Source organism: Leptidea sinapis, chromosome 4, assembly GCF_905404315.1.
Source record: "Leptidea sinapis chromosome 4, ilLepSina1.1, whole genome shotgun sequence".
In the NCBI taxonomy this organism is placed as follows: Eukaryota; Metazoa; Arthropoda; class Insecta; order Lepidoptera; family Pieridae; genus Leptidea; species Leptidea sinapis.
The window spans coordinates 3,380,270-3,401,529 of NC_066268.1; the positions used below are offsets into that span (position 1 = coordinate 3,380,270).

At 35.9% G+C, this 21,260-nt stretch overlaps 1 protein-coding gene across 4 annotated transcripts in view; it reads right to left on the minus strand.

Moving 5' to 3' along the window:
- LOC126979682 (ankyrin-1-like) overlaps nt 1–21,260 on the minus strand; it is a 244,618-nt gene that overhangs the window by 13,278 nt on the left and 210,080 nt on the right. For all 4 annotated transcript variants that reach the window (XM_050829118.1, XM_050829117.1, XM_050829120.1 and 1 more), the window contains 8 exons: nt 7,314–7,421; nt 7,046–7,175; nt 6,106–6,294; nt 5,324–5,527; nt 3,787–3,935; nt 3,165–3,227; nt 2,508–2,634; nt 184–312 (listed from right to left, as the gene is read on the minus strand). In XM_050829118.1, coding sequence (XP_050685075.1) covers nt 184–312; nt 2,508–2,634; nt 3,165–3,227; nt 3,787–3,935; nt 5,324–5,527; nt 6,106–6,294; nt 7,046–7,175; nt 7,314–7,421 — 1,099 coding nt within the window. The remainder of the gene's footprint in view (nt 1–183; nt 313–2,507; nt 2,635–3,164; nt 3,228–3,786; nt 3,936–5,323; nt 5,528–6,105; nt 6,295–7,045; nt 7,176–7,313; nt 7,422–21,260) is intronic.

Consider the following 21,260-nt stretch of genomic DNA (forward strand, 5'->3'; position numbering starts at 1 on the left):
TACACACAATAAAGCGACGTCTCTACGCCATGGAAACGCCTCAACGATGATGAAAATGGGGTTGGCAAGGTTGTCGAATATTTCCTTTAATGTTAATTTTTAAACATTAAACATTTACTAAACACTACTCCCACTAAACAATATTCCTACTAGAGTCTAGACTAGTATTAATTGGTACAATACCTCAAATTTGAAGGCAGGTTGGCTTCCCGACTTGGTGACTGGCACAAGGTTACCGGAGAATTCAAGATGGATCTCTTTGCCGTCAAGAAATCTAACCGCTGTCGAGTGTGCTACCTCGGTGTAGTGTTCCTGGTAAATAGTAACACAGTCTTCATTAACTACAACAATATATTTATTGTATAACCTATTCATATCAGCTCATTCGCTAGTCACCTGAATTCAAGTAATTACCGCCGCCAACTCTTGGCTAAAACAAGAGTTACAGTCTTCTAGAAAGGACACATTCATCGAATAATGTATTATCAGGTTTGTTAAGTGATCACCGATCGTCATTATTTATTTAAACCAGTCTCAATTGTTGTTGACAACATAAGTATTTTATAGTTTAAGAACTTTATTCTGATTAAGAATACTGAATTCGCTTACATGAGAAATTTAAAAACAAGAACAATTGGTATCTTACCCTAACCTTTACCAGTACCTACTGCGATTTTATACAAAAATAAAATTGGGTGATGAAATAAAATAACTGCGTAAATATTATGATCAAGTGCGCGCGCGACGCTTACAAGACATGGATAATCCAACATACTACACTGGAAATACAACATGGAAACACTACAAATAGGCCGGGCCACCAACTAGCTCTGAGCTCTGACTCGATTTTCTCAAAAAGTAGTAAGTCAGACTTACAACTGTCATAATTACAGAAAGTGCATTTCATGATTATTAATATGACTATTAATTTATTCTACAGTACCGACAACTCACATTGCAATTAAGCAAATAACTTAATGCTAACGATCTGCTCTGTTTTGACTAGAGATCGCGAACAGCGTTTTTCTTTCTAAAATAAGGGTTATTCAATCGTTTCATCAAACGCGTCTATTTTTACTACTTTTTTCGGTCAATAATGGATACGGCACCTCAGGCAGCAGCTCATGCTGTAACACTACCTTAAGCAGGCTTACGCAATGTGAGGTCGCTCGAAGACTTCGAATCAGCAGATCTTCAGTGCAACAAGCTTAGAGCTAGACCTAGAGACGAGAGCATTTCATCTCCGTCCAGATACAGACAGACCTAGGGCAACATACACAGCAGATGATCGTTACATCCTTTTTACTGTTTTGCGAAATCGCCGCCTCAACGCAGTTCAAGTCCAACAAAGTCTGCGTGACGAATGCCAAGTGGTCACAAGCTCAGATGCCGTCAGATGGAGACTAGCTGAACGGAACGTGACTCCATAGAGAGCTGTAACAGGCCCAGAATTAACGGTAGCCCACCGTCAAGCTCGGCTTGAATTCGCTCGAGAGCCTATGCTCTCTCTCAGGGATTGAACATTAGAGCAGTGGGGTAATGTTCTCTTCAATGATAAGACCAGGGTGAGTCTACATGGAAGTGACCAACGTCAGAGAGTATATTGTCACCCTGGAGAACGTCATTCTCAGTGTTGCATCGAGGAAACTGTTGCTTATGGAGGAGGATCTGTAATGGTATGTAACGGCATCTAGTTAACCACGCATACAGCGTTAGTTTTCATCCAACCAACGGGCCGACGCCAGGCACGGGTTAACTTCTCATCGCTACATTATTGAAATCCTCGCAGACCATGTGCGATCTCATGCAGGATATATCGGACAGTAACCCAGTATCTACGCGACGTCGGCATTCATACAACGGATTACCCAGCTCGAATCCCGGACTTGAATCCGATAGAACACTTATGGCATAAGCTGAAATGTCGGGTTCACAGCCCAGGTACTTGCTCCAACATGGCTTCCAAAGCTGCGAATAGCAATCGAAGATTAATCGAATGCATTTCCTCAAGAATTCCTCGTCAGACTCGTGAGGTCAATGAATACAAGGATGCTAGCAGTTATCCTCGCAAGGGAAGAGAATACTGATAAATAACTTTTGTAATTTTTTGTTTAGTCTGAGGCTTTAATTATTCATATTATTTTATGATTACTAGCGATAAATATGACTAAAATCCTACTCTTATTTGTAAAATCCTTAAACTCCTGTCCAGTGTAGATACGGCATGGCACTTCCGGGTAAGTATATTTTGCTCTTTTTAATTTTGCTATGTAACATTACAATTATTGTAGGAATCTTTTTATGTGCTTCTACATGTAATCTATGTACTATGCAAACGAGTCCGTGGTGTGTAAATAAATTAAGTTATATTCAGCAAACCTATCTATCACTTCATCAACAAAAAAATACTATAGTGATCGAATTTATGTGTCATAACATACAATTCGACGCGGATACGTACTTTATTAATTTGAGTTAGAAAACTTGAAATTTTGTTGCATACTGACCTGCCTGAGCAGTGTATCGTAAGCGTATCTGTCAGTAATGTACATCACTAGTAACCTCCCCTCCAGTGCGTCCAGTCGCTTGCCCAACACTACGATGCGAACGTCGAACGGGACTATCAACATTTCTCTGCAAATAATTATATCTTTTACATAAAAATAATATAATGGGCCGTTATATAAGTATAGTATTAAATAATTAATAATAAATCTAGGAATTGATTTACAAAGAAATTTTCTGTAACTTTGTATTTTTAGAATTTCGATTTCGATTTATTAGACTTTGGAAGTGGCAGTTTTGGTGAAGCATTAATTTAATTATTTTTTAATACAAACAGACGAGAGCATAAACAAGCGACGTGTTGGTCGCATTCATTTGCGAAAAAGAACAGAAACTCTAACAAAGACACAAAATATTGTTTCGTCCTTTTTATTCTCATAGTGTTAGTATGTTCTGATTTCGTTCATGTACGGTATTATTTGCTTGTCACATCCAGGTATTTAGACGTTATGACAGCTGCTCTCACAGTATATCTAGATGTATAAATGATCTAAGGCTTTGATTTACTTTTCGATATTTATTATACAGTGATAAAAGTAATCGAATAAAAAATATAAACATATTCCCCATTGGATCACCCACTTGAAATATTTTAGTACCTGTACAATTCTGTTGCCAGTTTTGTCGCGTCGCTTACATTCTGATAATTCATCAGCCAGAATCTGTGGGAAAAATATGTAATGTTATTAAAGAATAAAACATTGGAATTAATTTACTTAATGAATTCACACCACCTCGATACCGATTAAAATATTAATCTTTGATCGCCAATATAAGATGCATTGAATTACGAAATTGAACGCACGGGTCATGGAAATATTAACGCTAGAGGTCAAAGTGAAATTTACCATCAAAATCCCATGCAGACACAGATTTTAATATTTTTATCCAAAAATATACCTAACATCACTAATCATTCATGCTTATGACATACCGCAGACCAGAAAAGAAACTGTATGAACTTTTATTTTACAGATAACGGGCCTATATCATACATACTTTTGGTCATTACATCTTGGTCATCACTTTCAAGCAAAGTCAATATACTTTTCTCATTTACATAGAATAAAAATAAGTCTGTCCCTATGTATGCTATATCTAATTCTCAAAACTACGCAATGGATTTTGATGCGGTTTTTTCTTATGGTATATGTGTATCTCTTATTGATTGTCCGGGCAGCTAGTATGATATAAAATTGATAGATATAATAGTGAAGTGACCTGGCTGAAACAGTAGTGGTGAAGGAGGCGCAATCTGACGTGATGGTGAGCGGAGTGGAGCCGGTGACATCCTCCCAGACGGCGCGCGCTTGGCCGCCCATGATGGAGCACAGCAGGCGCAGGCTGGATGTAGAGCTCTTGTCGGTCACCTGGGGATACACATCTCAGGTCATCGATGGTGCAAGGTGTCAGTGCCGGACTAAGCAAGCGCGGGTCCCGTACCTAATTCTTTCAAAGAGCCTTTTTTTATGGAAAAGGAGGACAAACGAGCGTGCTAGGGTAACCTTGTGTTTTGTGATCACCGCCGTCCGCATTATCTTGCAACACCAGAGGAATCACAGGAGCGTTGCCGGGCTTTATGGAATGTGTACGCGCTTTTTTTGAAGGTTTCCATGTCATTTTATCCTAAAAACACGGTACAAGAAAGCTCATTCCACAGCTTTGTACCTGTAAGAAACTTCCATGAAAACCGCACTGTGGAGGAACGCCATGCATCAAGACGGTGGGGATGATATCCTAATTTGGGGCGAGTCGGGCGAAGGTGGAATTCGGCGGCATATATCTAGATCTATGTTGGAAATAATGGGTTACCGAGTGTCTGATGTAGTTTATTAACAATGTCATTTACATTGATAAAAAATTACAAGTTGATAAAAATAAAAATCCGTTCACGGTATGGACATAACTTTGACAAAACGAGCATGACATTTTGCAGCATTATTATGTTACCATTTTTAAGACGTTATTTAGTTTAAAGTAATTGTAACTGAATATAGTGTCATTTTTACACAGTAATGTTACATACACCATTCGATCATATGCTACTCATTAATTCAAAAACTCTGGGTTAGTAAACCATTGGATAAAAATACAAGATGTACAGGAATAAATGTGACATGTTTAACTGTTAGCTGTCAACAGATCGGTTACGTAACCAACGATTATATTGTAGTTGATGAACTTGAGCCTTAATAGGGACAGTGTGTGTGATGTTTCACGTTCTCATCCCATGAAGTAAATTCAATATGCCTCATTTATTAAGGTTCACTCAAAAAATTACGGTGATGAGAGATGATTGGGTTGCTACGTGGTTAATCCGACACTGAACAGAGCCAAGTAACTATAATAGATGATAAACTATTCACGAAACTAATAATAATGTAAAATAAATAATTTGATCATTTTTATGTTTTAAGCGACTCTCTTGGTTCCACATGTAATTCATTAACAACATATGCATTAATTCGTAATAATATACAATGACAAGCTCGCAATTTATTACATTCAGCAAAGTTATGTCTGAGCAAAGCCTAGTTTACACTCTATAGATCCAAGTTATTAATATATGACCCCTTTTAGAGCGTCTAAGGTTATTCCTAGAAAACAGTGATATCCACTACATCTAGTATGTAATTTAATACACTTTTTTAGCACTACTAAGAAGTACGTACTAAATTGCCATCGCTACAGATAAAAAGATGTGCTCAAGAGTCTAATAGTGTGTGAGTAATATTTCCGCACACACAGAGCTGGTTACCTTCTGGTCTGCGGCGCGCGGCAGGGGCGCCGTGAGTGTGATGGTCCGGTGGAACTTCCTGCGGCGAGGCTCCACCGTGAGCACGGCCGACACGGCAGCGTGCCGCGGCAGCAGGCGCCGGCACAGCTCCGGGGGCGCCCCGTGCGCCTGCAGCCCCACACGGATCCTCTTGGTGAGCGCGTCCGGCGGGAACAACGCCTGGACCTGCAGCGACATGACAGACACGAGTCTCAGGCAAGCGTTTGTGGTGCGTTGAGATCGTTCAGACGGCGGAAAAATTATTCTTGAAAAACCAGAACTTCCGAGCGGCACTACAATTGCGCTCATCCCCTTGAGACATAAGACGTTAAGTCTCATTTGCCCAGTAATCTCACTACCTACGGTGCCCTTTAGACTGAAACACAATAATGCTTACAAACAACTGCTTCGCGACGGAAAGTCGCCGTTATGGTACCTATAATCTAGCCGGCATCCTGTGCGAAGGAGCCTCCCACTGGTAAATAAAATAGGTAAAATAGGTCTAATAAGTAAAAAAAAATTGGTGTGCGTTGTCGGCTTTATACACCTATATTCCTGTGATAAATATATAATATTGGTATTAAAATAAGTCAATCAAGACAGGCACGTCAAATCATAAATTGTGAATAAGTGCATTATTATATAAAATGATCCCTGACAAATTTAATAGCGATCACCGTATATCTGACCTTTATTATTGTTTAGCTAGCCATGTCTGAGTTAATATGACAATCATATAATTAATATTATGTTATACAACTTACTTGCGGTATATGTGCAGAAGATATGGTTCCGCCCTCGGGTCCAATGATGTGGACCTCCTGCCTGATCCGAGACACCACGGCCAGGTAGTGCGGGAAGTCGCACGTGATGATGCGGGTCACTCTCTCCCCATTCTCCCCTAACGACTCTCCGGTCGGCCCGTGCTCCTGGCGCTCACGATATAGTGCCTCCTGCCAAATAGTAGAGGATCTATTGGCGTCCGGAAATTGCCATGATGGCATGGCGTTTATATGCTGTCATGCCCCGCAATAATATAATACTACTACTTTTATAATTTATACACCTGAATAGAGCTTCTTGCTGCTAGGCAACGTATGATAACAGGTCAGGTTTATTACTTTAGTGTGCATGAAAGCTACATCTTACACTCGCAGTACGTCAATCACTTTGATTTAGTGTGCGAGCATTTGCTAAAAATAAAGGTTAACAGTTCGCCGCAATTTTTTTGGACGTGTTCACAGCCGTCACAATCTATCTAGATGTATTATTTATCTTCACGTTTCAGCGAGGTCCAGAAATAATGTGGCCATCTGGACTGTGGATGGTAAGTGGACAGCATGATGAAAGATGGACGCATTTACTGGGCAGGTTCAAGTGGCTACAGAGCTAGGGGCCGTGCTGTGGAATGCTGGATTGACGAACTTAAGAAAAATGCTGTAAAGGACTGGGCTATGGGAGCAGAAACAAGAAAGATGTGGGGAACTGTTGAAGGAGTCCTATACCCGCTGGGAACTTAGCTTTCTAAAAATATATTATGTAATTTAAATTTTGTGAAAACAAATTGATTTAAATTTAGTTTTAAATGTAAACTGATATTTTTTTTTTATATGCAAGTTAAAGAAATTATTAACCTAACACGAGGAGCAGTTACTTTTACCCAAGTCTTTAATATGGGTGAAAATATATAGTAGCCCTTATTACCTGTATCATAGGGTTGTCATTGTTGTGCAGGTAATGGTCTTGCCACGTTTCGCCCGAGTCGGAGCGCAGTATCACGATCTCTCGTTCTGGGCACGACGCGGTGAATATCGGCACCTCGATTATAACTGGACTGAAAATGATAAAAACCAATCAATAAGGACCATTCAAGAATTAGACTTTCTATTTAGAGGAATGGGAATTTATCAAAATTACTTATTTTTTTTTAATAGAAGCGATAAAAGAGTTTGTAAATGTTAACATGACTTACGCCAAGAACTTAGCTCCCTGAGGCTGCAATTCTAGCAATCTGGAAGCCAGCGCTTCGCCCTCCATGAGGGGCGGAGGCGCCGCGGCAGGAGCACGTCGTGTGGCCGCTCTGTGATCAAGAAATATATTATTGATAGGGGATTCAGATCATCCAGTACTCTATGAAAGAAAGAAAGAAAAGTTTTATTTGATCACACACTAAAATAAATATTAAAAACTAATTAAATACATCACATAACTATACCTACTGATAAGTAAACCAAAATATACTAAATACATAATCACGTGTGACCAAATATAGGTCTCCCACTCACCATCATGCGGTACAGCGCTGGTTGTCGTGGGAGCCTTAACGAGTGATGTCACTGACATTGAGATACTTACCTACTAAATTATATAATAAAAAAAATACGTAGATAAGGATTAAACAAATAATTAACTTAAAAAAATAAACGGCTTAGATCACTTGGCGTTGTGTTATACTTCGCTTCATTGCAGGTCTTGTACATTTATGATAGCGAGTGTTACGAAGAGGTGCGTGACCTGATTCCTGCCGCCGAATTCAGCCTTCGTACGACACACTTCAAAATAAGATATCGTCCCCATTATCTAGATCTGTGGCGTTCCTCCACAGTGCAATCCGCAAAGAACTTTCTTCCACGTAAAACTAATCTGTGGAATGACCTTCCTAGGTCGGCAACACACTGTGATCTGTGATCACATAACATCAGGCGATCCGAACACTCGTGTGTCCTCTGAATCTGAAGTACACTAAACTAATAATTTGTCTAAATATGTGTAGATAGACTGAAATTTGCAATGCAGTAATGAACGTAAGTGCTTTGCAATTTGATTATAGACAGTTAGAAATTCTGCCACAGATCGCACCCATACAGTAGTTAAGGAGTTCCATTGATCATCATATTTAACTATGACAATTACTTGACCATAACGACATTACGGTAGGTGACTCAGATATCTGGATAGCGAAAAAAAGGTTTCGGCCTAGTATCGTTACATTGCTCCAAAGAATTGATAAGTTCCGTTACTTTGTCATGGATCCTATAATCAGAACCTAACCGAAGTATATCCTTTCCAATAAAAAAAGAATCAACGAAATCGGTTGGCGCGTTATTGAGATACTCGTATATTTGTCGCATACATACTTGTAACAAATTTAATACTTTTATAGTGGTGTTTTATCATTAATGCCATCGTCAGATCTGGACCAAATTGAAATGGGACCACACGGGAAGCACCAGCTTTTAAATAAAAAAAATTATCAAAATCGGTTCACCCAGGCGAAAGTTCTGAGGTAACAAACATAAAAAAAACACACCGACAAATTGAGAACCTTTTTGAAGTCGGTTAAAAACTGTAAAACATAATTTTGTTTTGATCTCGGTTATGAGTTCCTATTTTTATGATATAAACATCTACACTAATAAATGGAGTGCCTTTCCTTCGGTAAAAAAACTACTAAACCGATCGTAATAATAAATAATAATAATTATACCATAAATAATTAATACGTCTAGATACAGCCTCGTGCTGTTAGACAACGCATGACATCAGCCCAGGTTTATTACTTTAGTGATCGTGACAAGCTACGTCTTACACCCGCGATTTGTATGTCACTTTGTGTTAATGTTTTAAATATTTTGAACAATGCACCCAGCATTGCTCAAAATAGAGGTTAACTGTCAACCTAATCTTTTTTGATGTTTCCACAACTGTCGTAGTCTATCTAGTTTCTAGTTGCATTAATGATCTTCCATTCGATGCAGCGTGTTTCGGAGATGGTTTAAGTAAAAGATTTATAAGTTTTCGACTACGATATATTCTCAATACAAATAATTAATTCCATTTGACGATTGATACAATGAGCGGGCGCGGGATACGTACCTAGTCTATATATATAGCATAACAAAGTTTGCCGGGTCAGCATTTGTATATAGAGATATACACAAGTGATATCATCAGTTCGTAATTCTGTATTTGTAAAAGTGATTTAATATTCTATATATAAGCTGTTACGAGCTTATTTCATTGTCTGTAAAATATGATCTGTTGGTGATGAGGTCATCGGATTTTGTTCTTTGTGCTTTGTCTCACAATACTGTAATTAGATTAAAAAAAATAATATGACCTCGGAATATTTAGTCTAAGCCTGCACGTTCTGTTAATATTACCTACTACTAATTACTCCAAATAACATAATGTTAATTTGTTACCAAAAATGCAGAAAAGTATATTACATCTGGTGGTTGTCTTTTTTTTAAGTCATCAATTTTTATAAATTAATAATTATTATTTTAACCATTCATCACACACACATACGCGCTTGCACGCACACCCACACAAACACACACACCTTTTTAGTTAATTCATGTAAGAATTATGTATATTTACATGGAATAATATATCTTTCAATACAGGCATTAATTGCTTACCGGAGGACACTAGCCCAGATTATGCTAAAGTTTATTAATGTTATTTTAAAATATAATGTGAATAAATATATTTTGATTTGATTTGACCTTTAAATACGACTTGTAGGCCCGGTCGTACTCGGTCACGTGCCCTCGCCCTATGACCAACGTTACTGGCTACTAGGCTAGTAATGTCACTGGCTGTCGTATGCTTCAAATCGAAACACAATAATGTTTGGACATTACTGCTTCACGGCAGAAAAAGACGCCTCTGTGTTACCCTGTACTGGTTTTAAATTAATGTTTAAAAGAATCGCCTAACAGTTGTGTACGTTCATTTACGTTATAAGCAGCTGTTTTTAACAGACTTCAAAAAAGGAGGAGGTTCTCAATTCGTCAGTATGTTTTTTTTATGATTGTTACCTCAAAACTTTGGCCTGGGTGAACCGATTTTGATAATTCTTTTTTATTTGAAAGCTGGTGCTTCCCGTGGGGTCCCATTGTAATTGGTCCAGATCTGACAATGGCATCCATGAGAAAACCATAAAAGTCTTAAATTTGCTATACATACGTATAGCAAAGTGGATGATAAATTTACGAATAACTCAATATCGCGCCAACCGATTTCGATGATTCTTTTTTTATTGGAAAGCTCTTAAATCATATCAAATCAAGTCAAAATCGCTTTGGTCATTAAGGTCAAGGAAATGACACTTGTGAAAATATGTGCATTTATGTGAATCTATGCAACAAATGCACTCAATGCACAACATAATAAAAAATAAGAAATGTAAAGTAATTAATAAAACACAGATGATTCATCAATATATAATATACTATATCTGAGGGTGAGGTCCAGCTGGTGATCTGTCATACAGGATGTACCAACTACACACACCAGCTCCTCACAATATATCATTAAAAATGCAACACTATGCACTGTTTTAGTTTTCAAATCTTTTCTGAGGATAAAACAAATAGATTTATTACTATATTATTATCAATCCACACACACTGTAAATATATAAATATATTTTGAATATACAGGCTCTGTAGGATTACTTGACTAGGTAATAAGGGAAGTGCGTCAATGCCTAATTTAATAATATTTAACACATATTCTTAAAATCCGCACAGTGCACATGTCAAAAGCATAGAAAAAACTACAGACAACACAAAATAAACTAGTAAAGCTACTGTTTCATTATCCTTACTTAACTTCAACTGAAAAAATCTATACAGAAACAAAAATTATGACAATCAGACAATTATACGCACACACTACATGCTTACTCATTTACAAGGTTTTAAATAAAAAAATTCACACTAACACATCCTTCTTTAAAAAAAGGAATTTAACCAGAACTGTTACACGAAGAGCTAAGTCATATTGAGCTGCCAATGGTGAGAAGTACTTATGGAAAACAGACAATAACCTTTGAGGGAGTTCAGATATACAGGGTGGCGCAATAGAACGTGCATATTGCATCATCTTTTTTCGCGGGGTAGAAAGTGCGCGGGCGGGGGGAGTTATGCAGTCTGTACGAGGAGATCCACAATAGTCTACTCGCAAGAGATCGTTTGCTTACACTTATCGAGACGAAGTTTGCAACGAATTTTAAACTTGGATCTTAAACTGCCTCCTTACAAGCTGCAGTTAACACAATATTGAGAGAGTTATGCAGTCTGTACGAGGAGATCCACAAAAGTCTACTCGCAAGAGATCGTTTGCTTACACTTATCGAGACGAAGTTTGTAACGAATTTTAAACTTGGATCTTAAACTGCCTCCTTACAAGCTGCAGTTAACACAAGAATTGAAAGAGTCTGACTTCGGAGCAAGGCTCGCATTTGCTAATGAAATGCTTAATCGATTTTCCAATTTTGACAATATCCTTTTCTCAGATGAGGCCCACTTCCATATCAATGGGTTCGTAAACCGTCGAAATTGTCGTTACTGGAACAGTGAGAATCCCAAACTCAAGCACCAGAAACCACTGCATAGTCCTAAAGTGACAGTATGGGCAGCAATCTCTGGCAGAGGAATAATTGGACCGTTTTTCTTTGAAAATGTGCGGGGGCAAAACGTCACTGTTAATACCGAACGCTATGTTGCGATGTTGGAAGGTTTTTGGCTCCAGAGCTTGAAAATTCAAGAATAGTGAATTCTGGGACTTGGTTTCAACAAGACAGAGCTACCTGTCACACATCAAATGACTCCATGGCGGTTGTGAAACAGATGTTCCCTGGCAGACTGATTTCGAAAAGAGGTGATATCCCATGGCCCCCACGTAGTCCAGACGTGACGCCTCCTGACTTTTTTTTGTGGGGATACCTCAAGAACAAAGTCTACAGCAATAATCCGAAAAACATCGATCAGCTCAAGGAGAATATCCGTGGTGAAATGGCAGCAATTACACCAGCATTATTGAAGAAAGTTTTCAATAACTTCCGTTTGCGATTAGAGGAGTGTCGTCGTAGAGAGGGTCATCATTTAGACGATGTTATTTAAAAAAAATAAACTTGAGTTATTTCTTAATAATACCTCAGTTTTATTTTAACTATACCTTTTGTATTTATTTTTTAATCAATATTTTAAATATGCACGTTCTATTGCGCCACCCTGTATAACAACCTGCCCTCAGAAATAAGAAATGCCAAAACATTGACTTCTTTTAAAGCGAGCCTTCAAAGGCACATACTCAATAATTATGAAATGTTTCAATAACATATGTAGGTTGTTTTATGTCTTATCTGTTTGCCTAACATTGAATTGCATTCTGTACCCACCATAATAATTGTTGTTAAGTAGCTACTTTAATTTGTAAAATATTAATTTCTCATGTAAGTGACAATAGGTCTTAATGAGAATAAAGTTATTTAAACCTAAAGCAATTTTCTTCTCTGCTTGTTAATTTCACAAAGACAAATATAGTCGCAGTCCTTCAAGGACAAATGAAGGACGCAAGACAAGTACATGTAGATGTGCTATCTGTGAACGAGTGAGTAATGTATTTGGCAGAGTTCTTATTCAACGTAAATTACAAACGAAAATCAGCTCACAGTTTTGTTTTATGTTGAGTTTTGATGTTTAAGCAATGTGTGATTAAATCATTTATTTATTAGGAAAACCAACAACTTTAAAAACATAAATGATACTTAAGATAATAACAGAGAGCCAATTAAAGGTTTCCACAATTAGTGCTAGAGTAGAAAACTGAAGCTGAATATAGAATTCAAAAATTACAATTTACATAACTGTTAAATAAAACATAAGAACAATTAAAACTATATAGGGGTTATTAGTAAATAATTTGTTGGCTAATGTACGTCTGGCAGAGTCTATGATTGACCAGAAGAGATCTAGATTTTTATCACTATTAATGTATTAGGTATTATTATTAGCATCTATTGTTAATATTAATTTTTACAGCTTGGATACTGGATTAGTTGTTATTTCGATACAATCGACTGTTCCACTAAAATTATATAGCTACGTTGAAATGAAATTCAATGAGATCTCATAGCTTCTGCTTTTATTTATTAAAAACTGCTGGATTTATCATTTTTCTAAAATTACTTGTAATTTTAAAATTAAATATTTAAATTAAACACGGAGCTGTGACTGCGGACACTTCATTTTGGCTTCATCTTGCCAAGGTTCCTTTTCTAAAATAATATCAAGCAACATAAGATCACTTATCTAATAACATTAAGTTATTAAGTTTGCGCAACTCTAGACCACTTCAGAATTTAAAACCGGAGAAGTGCGAGTCGGTCTCGCCCACCGAAATAGACTGTTAAAAATCTGTTTAAGCTTGCCAATGGAAGCCCTTTCATATTATATACCACAAATGACACGGTTCAAAATTTCAACCGCCGTCTTTTGCTTAAAGACTCTGTTTTTGACGACTTAATAATTATAAATGTTATAGTTTTCAGATTTGTTCCTTTACTAGTATTATAAGACGGCATTACTTGTCGAATTTCATAGGTCTAGGGTGAACGGAAAATACCCTATAAATTTTGATTCACTCGAGAGTGTCGAGTTGTGTACGTTCATTTACGTTATAAACAGCTGTTTTTTAACCGACTTCAAAAAAGGAGGAGGTTCTCAATTCGTCGGTATGTTTTTTTTTTATGATTGTTACCTCAAAACTTTGGACTGGGTGAACCGATTTTGATAATTCTTTTTTATTTGAAAGCTGGTGCTTCCCATGTGGTCTCATTGTAATTGGTCCAGATCTGACAATGGCATCCATGAGAAAACCATAAAAGTCTTAAATTTGCTATACATACGTATAGCAAAGTGGATGATAAATTTACGAATAACTCAATATCGCGCCAACCGATTTCGATGATTCTTTTTTTATTGGAAAGCATATACTTCAAAGATAGTTCTGATTATGGAATCCATGACAAAGTAACGGAACGCTTCAATTCTTAGGAGCAAATTAGCGATATTCGGCAAAATCTTTTTTATTATATCCGGATATTTAAGTCATTTACAATAAAATAGTTATGGTCAAGTAATTGTCGTAGTCGAATAGGATGATCAATCGGACTCCTTAACGATTCACAGTAAGGGTGCGATCTGTGGCAAAATAGCTTACTGTCTGTTATCAAATTGCAAAGCACTTACGTTCATTGCTGCATTGAAAAATTTAGTATATCTACACATACTTAGAGAAATTGTGAGTAAGTGTACTTCAAATTCACTAAAAATCATAAAAAAAAATAACAAAAAACAACCGACTTCAAAAACACTATTCCAAAACAATAGATATAATGTGCACTATAAAGTATAAAAATAATTGAGTATTTTTATACAATTAATTCTAGTTACGATTATTGTAATATGTATTTGGAGTCGGTGTCATCCAAGATAGGTTTGTTACTACATACATAGTTATAGGTGAGATGTGCTTGAGTCGTGAGGAGACGATAGCGGGTCGCGGCGGAAGGACACCGATTACAAAAATGACAATAATCGTAACTAGAATTTAATTAATTAAATTGTATTAAAATACGCAATTATTTTTATACTTTTTAGTGCACATTATATCTATTGTTTTTGAATAGTATTTTTGAAGTCGGTGTTTTGTTTATTTTTTTTATTTTAAGTTAACTTAGAAGTTTGGTATTTTCAAAGCTTCCAGAAGCTGAGTATGTCGTTTTAATTTCAACTAGATAACTCGATTGGGTTTAAAAATAACACCGCTCAAGATACACCATGAAACAACACCGCCGTAAACTTTATAAACTATATTAAAACATGTTTTTACATTGAAGTCTTACTAAATATTTCATTAACATCGTCCTATTAATAAAGACGTTTTTAATATATATTTCATACTGTCTTATGTCAGGTTGGTGTTTTCTTGATAAAACTATTTTAATTGAACGTTGAGGGAGTATGCAATGTATTAGAGATAAGTTGCCTATAAAAAATTGGCCGCTATTACCTGTAATTAATTTAAGTATAATTAATTTAGCGATATAATATGCAACTATATCTTTTTAATCAATTTTACGTCATTTTAAAGGAAATTATGTAAAGAATTGTATGCAAAGTATAAAAAAAAATATTGTTTTATGAAAATAAGGGACGAGACGAGAAGGACGTTCAGTTGATGGTTATTGATACGCCCTGCCCATTACAATGCAGCGCCGCTCAAGATTATTGAAAAACCCAAAAATTCAGAGCGGCACTACAACTGCGCTCGTCACCTTAAGACATAAGATGTCAAGTCTCATTTGCCCAGTAATTTAATTCCGGCGCCATTCAAACCGAAACACAATAATGCTTACACATTCCTGCTTCACGGCAGAAATAGGCGTCGTACATACATGCCATACCTGCAGAATCGAGCAGTGGGATATTGTACAATTAGTAGTAAGTAGTAATTATTAGTAGGAGGTCAATGAATGACGTCACTTGTCAACATTTACATACAATATGTAAACAGTGTCAATATTTTGATACACAAGAGCGAGGTGTAAAGTGAGTCTCAGGCGTGAGTCATAAGTGAGTCATTATTTAGAATACACACGTTTTTTGGGAGATCGCCATATCAATTATTACGGGCAATGAGATGTAATGTGTAATATAAAAACCAATGTTGAGTGCTTTGAAACGAATTCAAAAATAAGAGCCAAGTACCTACAGCTATAAATTGTAACACAGATATTATATCGTGTTCATTGAGGATCTTTCTAATGGACCTAGGTAATGAAATATAAGCGCCTTTGTAATAGTGTGACAGTTGGGCACAAACTCTGAATAATTTCGTACAAATTTACGGATAGAACCATACACTTATAATATACGAACGTATAGACGACCTGACAGCCCGATAATGTGTGATCCCGATGATGTTAGCTAGTGGTTTAATATTCAAAATACTAAATAGCTAATGGCAAGTTTGGATGACTGTTTACGACTTGTCAATAAGAATAGGTTGCAGTAGCAATAGAATGCTATGTGATGTTGTCAGCTGTTGCGGACAAATACTTTTCTGCTTAAATAGGAGAGACTATTAATATTAAAGGACTATTTTAGTCACAAAGAAATTCAAACAATCTGCATGACATATTTTTAAAGTGAAAACTTTTTTAGCGGCGTTGAGCACTCTTTTTGTGATGGATACATGGGGCACACTAAAAGTTTTGCACTTCTAGCTAATCGGAACTATTTGAATTTCGAATGTTATATTTTTTGTAACGTTGCAACCTTCTTAGTAATAAAAAAAAACAATTGGCGGAAAGTTATTTGTCAATTGTTTTTTATCACACATCAATTGTACGTCCGCAACGAAAAAGTCGAAAAGATTTTAGAGCGACGACTTTTTATGATTTTAAAAGTTCTCTCTTTCCGCAAGATTGTACCGCTCGTCTTCAAAGTGCTTTTGGATGGACCAGGCTGCGGCTCAGCATATCAGATACGAGTATATGAGATAGAGTTCTACGACAAAAAGTTACTGGACCAAAGTTGTAGAGAATTTAATTATCAGAAAAATAGTTTAAGAGATATATCTTAAAAACCATTTCAACCCCTATTTTCAAGATGGCGGCCGTGGGACAAGGGTGGCGACCCCACAAACTTGGTTTTATCTATACACCCCCTACACATCAAAAAAATAAAATTGCGTCCTCTAAAAAACGCAAGGTAAGGCTTAAAAAATGTAACATTTCAATGGACTATGAGCACTGTGAGGAGTGAACTGTGAGTTTACACGAAGAATTGAAAGTTCAGAAGCAGTGTTGTCGTTGGATCCCTCATGAACCTACAGTAGAGTAGAAGCGGGCGCGTGGATTGGTGCTCACAGATGCTAATGAAGTACGACCACGGACATTTTTAACGCTGTTTATGACATTGTCATAGGAGACAAAACGTGGATATATTGTTTTAAACCCGAAACAAAACAGCAACCTTGTGAATGGGTGTTTAAAAATGAGAACAAACAAAAGTGAGGCAGGCGAGAAACGTTGGTAAAAAATTATCACATTTTTTGCTTAGGTACGGATTTCCCATCTGCACAATTCCACTAGAAGATCAAAAGAGTGTTAATTCCGAGTGGTATTCTACCATTTGCTTATCCAGGTTGTTAAAAAAAGTTCACGAAAGACAACCAAAAAGCCGCGTTCTCCTAAATCATGACAACGCTTCTTCATATACGGCAAACAAAACTAAGTCATTTTTAGCTTCCGAAAAAGTACAACTCGTCACCCATCTTGCACATAGCCCCGACATAGCACCCTGTTATTTCTGTATTTTCCCCAAGATCAAAGATTTGATGAGGGGTTTCACTTTTACCAATTCCAAAGAGGCAGTGATAGCGTCCAATCAGCACCTAGAAAACATGCCTTCAGATCTGTGGTCCTCCTGTTATAAAAAAATGGTTCCATCGCATGTAAAAATGTTTAAAATGTAAAGGAGAGTATTTTGAAAAGCAATAAACATAATATTTTGGTTATAACATATTGTTTTTTAAAGTAACGCAAAACTTTTGGAGTGACCTACGTATACAATGTTAAACTCGCGTCATGACACGTGACCTGATCGAAAACTCATAAGAGGGAGGGGCTTGAGTCTTTTGTGACAATTATAAACTATATAATATAATATAATATAATATAATATAATATAATATAATATAATATAATATAATATAATATAATATAATATAATATAATATAATATAATATAATATAATATAATATAATATAATATAATATAATATAATATAATATAATATAATATAATATAATATAATATAATATAATATAATATGCCCCTCAAAGCCTAACTCCACGTCCGGCTACAACACTTTTGCCACGTGAGGGGTGGAACATCGAAGTCTGTGTGTCAGACGGTAACTTAATCGATGGCTAACGGAGCTATAGCAAGCAGCCTTTAAAAGGAAATATGAAGAGACAATTAAGAAATACACGTAATGGGTCGCTTCCCGGGGGTGATCGCCGGGGCACGTCTGGAGCTGACGCTGGGCGTGACAGCATACGGACCGTCAGTGACTCTCTGCTGAGCAGGCGGGCAGAAGTCGGGGAACCTGAACGTATTACAGCCGAACAACGGGGAGGGGGGGAAACGGGTGATGCTTTGCAGAGAGGGGAATTCACTCCCACACAACACTCTGCCGGCTCATCTGTTACGACCACGAATATAAACGAGGATAAGAAAAGAAAGTGGTCAACAGAGGAGATGGAGGAGTTAATATACTGTTATTTTAAAGCCAAATTAGGAGGACCAGGATACCGTTCGATCACACAATATTTTAAATGGGGGGATAGAACAGGATCATAACTCTAGATATCCTTTTTCCTGAGGGTCTTGGGACGGGATATTTAGATAAGTAACCGACACAGTCGTGAAAAAATCAAATAATATAATATAATATAATATAATATAATATAATATAATATAATATAATATAATATAATATAATATAATATAATATAATATAATATAATATAATATAATATAATATAATATAATATAATATAATATAATATAATATAATATAATATAATATAATATAATATAATATAATATAATATAATATAATATAATATAATATAATATAATATAAAAGAAATACAGATGGCAAATGCCGCTTGTGTGCAAATAAAGACGAAACCGTACAACATATTTTAGCAGGATGCGAAAAACTCGCTGGAACATATTTTGTAAAAAGACACAATAATTTAGTTCAATATGTATTTTGGTGCTTGGCTAAGAAGAACGAAATCGATGTAAACAAGTTATGGTGGCAGGAAGAACTGAAGCAACCGATGTTAAAAGAAAATAGTATAGCCAAACTAATGTGGGAAATCCCTGTCCAAACTGACATTACAATTACTCACAATAGACCAGATCTTATTCACATAGATAAACAAAACAACCATACTTACCTTATAGATATCTCGGTACCATCGGACTATAACATTGGAGCTAAGGAAATAGAAAAAATTAGCAAATATCACCCGCTAAAAGTTGAACTCTCCAGGCTATGGAACACCACCGTCTCAATTATTCCGATTGTAGTAGGAGCCACGGGTGCAGTAACGAAGAGCCTTAAGCGGTATTGTGACAAATTAGATGCAAATATTAACATACACATACTACAAAAACAAGCAGCACTTCATTCTTCCACCATAATTAGTAAGGTGCTTGGAGATACCGTTTTCGTTTCACAATCATCGCAGGCACATCAACAACACACAGCAAACTCAAACACACAGTCAACGTCTTCATACCATTCATCCACATCTGACACTCAACTCCAAGGATCGACCGTTCGATCACACAATATTTTAAATGGGGGGATAGAACAGGATCATAACTCTAGATATCCTTTTTCCTGAGGGTCTTGGGACGGGATAATTAGATAAGTAACCGACACAGTCGTGAAAAAATCAAATAATATAATATAATATAATATAATATAATATAATATAATATAATATAATATAATATAATATAATATAATATAATATAATATAATATAATATAATATAATATAATATAATATAATATAATATAATATAATATAATATAATATAATATAATATAATATAATATAATATAATATAATATAATATAATATAATATAATATAATATAATATAATATAATATAATATAATATAATATAATATAATAAAAATATAACAACAAAAATATAATTTGTAAATCGAATTATGTTATATCAATTGTAATTTTTGTGTACGATAGCGCAATAAATGAATGCTGTATTGAACCACATAAATGCTAGTACCTACTTTTATATACTGATAAATAAAGCAATTCGTGCGAAATTATTTCCCAAACATTCCAAAATATTCAAAAATGCACAACGTGCGGAGTGCGTTTTTTTATTATGAAAAATTTTAGTGATACAGATAATATATTATTCAGAATTATGGTCCGATTGCAACCAATCCATTTTTAGTCTGTAGCTGAAACATGTTTCATTCCAGAAGTACAATAGTAGCAGGGGTACATCATCATACAAATATAACAAATTAATTTATGAACCATAATATGTTTTTTATTAGAATGTTGAGCGACTGTTAGTGAACTATTAACGTTGAATGTATCCTAGTGAATGATCAGCAAGGACGAGTGGTCACCGCGATGTCGGGCGTCGTGTCACCGTGCCCGAGCTGATAACATTATCTACGTTATCATAAAAGCGACACATCGTTATCGACTATATAATGGCTAGCCGCAAATATTCCTTTAGGTGATTAACAGTGATTGACCGTCCATATTGATGAATGACAGTACACAAATAGAAATACTTGTGCGGTAACCGCAAATTAAGAGGATTTTCATGAGCGCCGGACATTTAGGGTCGTTTATTGTGTATGTACGGTTTATTTTAGGAATACTTTAGGAAAATGATGAAGTAACCGTGCAGATTGGGTTTTGCGTGAAATAAATTAATAAAATTTAATACCTCGCACTATTATAGTATAAAAGAAATATAAACTATGTGCTCTTATATTAGCAACTTAAAGTTTTACATTTGAAATCTTAAACAGTAGGTGAATGTTGCATCACACATTCGGCGAGCACATTGTTTAAGGGCGTTGGTCGAATGTAAGTAAGCACAATAAGATTATGTCTTATCTGATTATAACTAGTAGAAAATATCATTGACTAAGGTTGAGTTGCACCATGTTATGTGTTATATAGTTAAGTCAAATTGAACGTGACAGGTTTACAGTTGAAACAAAATGTGCAATTCTATTGCCGCTATAACAACAAATTGAAATTTGACTGTGTATCACACGACGAAATGAAGGGAAAGTACCTTAAATATCGAAGATAGGCTATTTTACTGGAAGAAGACTTTGTTATTTTTAAAAGTAATTCTGCATTCAAAGATTTTCTAAAAACCTCTTGCCTCGTCTGGGAATCGAACCGACTTAAATGTAAAAAAAAAACACCCCTACTCTTATGGTGCCAATCGAAAGAATGGCCAAGATATTTC